At 50.3% G+C, this 898-nt stretch overlaps 1 protein-coding gene across 2 annotated transcripts in view; it reads right to left on the reverse strand.

Moving 5' to 3' along the window:
* The window catches only part of LOC122353949 (plasticin-like), a 6,684-nt gene extending 5,794 nt beyond the window's left edge, over positions 1 to 890 (reverse strand). Inside the window, exon 1 of one of the 2 annotated variants that reach the window (XR_006252075.1) lies at positions 96 to 890. Coding sequence is in view for 1 of the 2 variants with exons in the window: in XM_043251860.1 (XP_043107795.1) it covers positions 96 to 589 (494 nt within the window). In the remaining variant the exon portion in view is untranslated. The remainder of the gene's footprint in view (positions 1 to 95) is intronic. The other variant, XM_043251860.1, reaches the window with a different exon arrangement.
* Between the last annotated feature and the right edge of the window lie 8 nt (positions 891 to 898).

Below are 898 nucleotides of genomic sequence, written 5' to 3' on the forward strand. Positions count from 1 at the left end.
TCTCTCTCTCTCTCTCTCTCTCTTTCTATATAAATTTAACAGACTTGTAATCTGTAATCTATCCCATACGGGCATGCACCAGTCAACACACGCACCTCTGTTTGAGCAGGGCCACATCTTCGGCCAGGTTGTCTCTCTCCACCTGCATCTGGTCTCGATCTTTGCCCATCAGCTCCAGCTGTCTGCGCATCTCTCTCATCTCCTGCTGGCACAGCTCATTGATGCGGCCTGATGGCCCCTGCTGCTGGTCCTTGTACTGATCCAGCTCCACAATCAGCTTTGAGTTCTGCTGCTCTAAATACCGGACCTTCTCTATGAAGCTGGCAAAGCGGTCATTGAGTTCCTGCAGTTCTCTTTTCTCATTGCTGCGTGTGGTAAGGAACTCCTGGTTGATGGCCTCTGCCACTGAGAAGTCCACTTTATCGTAAGAGAGACGGGGGGCCGGAGCACTGGAGCGGCTCCTGAAGTCTACCGAGCGCGTGGGAACAGAGGAGGAGATGTAGCGGCCCCCGATGCGACTGGACACGGGGCTATAGACAGGCGTCCCGAAAGTGCGGTGATAAGAGGTGCGAAATGTAGAGTGACTCATGGTTTTGCTTCTAATTGCTGTTTAAACCTTTTATTCAAGGATATGCCTAGTTGTATCTTCGTCTTCGTCTGGTCTTTTTGTCTCCAGTAGTTTTGATCAAAGCTGAGTCACAACAGGATGTGAGACTGTGGCTTTTATAGATGAAGCTGGTCAGTTGATCTAAGCTCCACCCAGCCCAGCCCTTTCCTAGTCTCCAGAGCCCCTGATCTCATCTTCCTTTATGTATCTATCATTCACCCTTACAGTCATTCCCTCCCAAGTTCAACCTGGGCACTGCTGGACACGTTCCATTCAGCGCTTGAATTCTTG

Source organism: Puntigrus tetrazona, chromosome 11 (assembly GCF_018831695.1).
Source record: "Puntigrus tetrazona isolate hp1 chromosome 11, ASM1883169v1, whole genome shotgun sequence".
In the NCBI taxonomy this organism is placed as follows: Eukaryota; Metazoa; Chordata; class Actinopteri; order Cypriniformes; family Cyprinidae; genus Puntigrus; species Puntigrus tetrazona.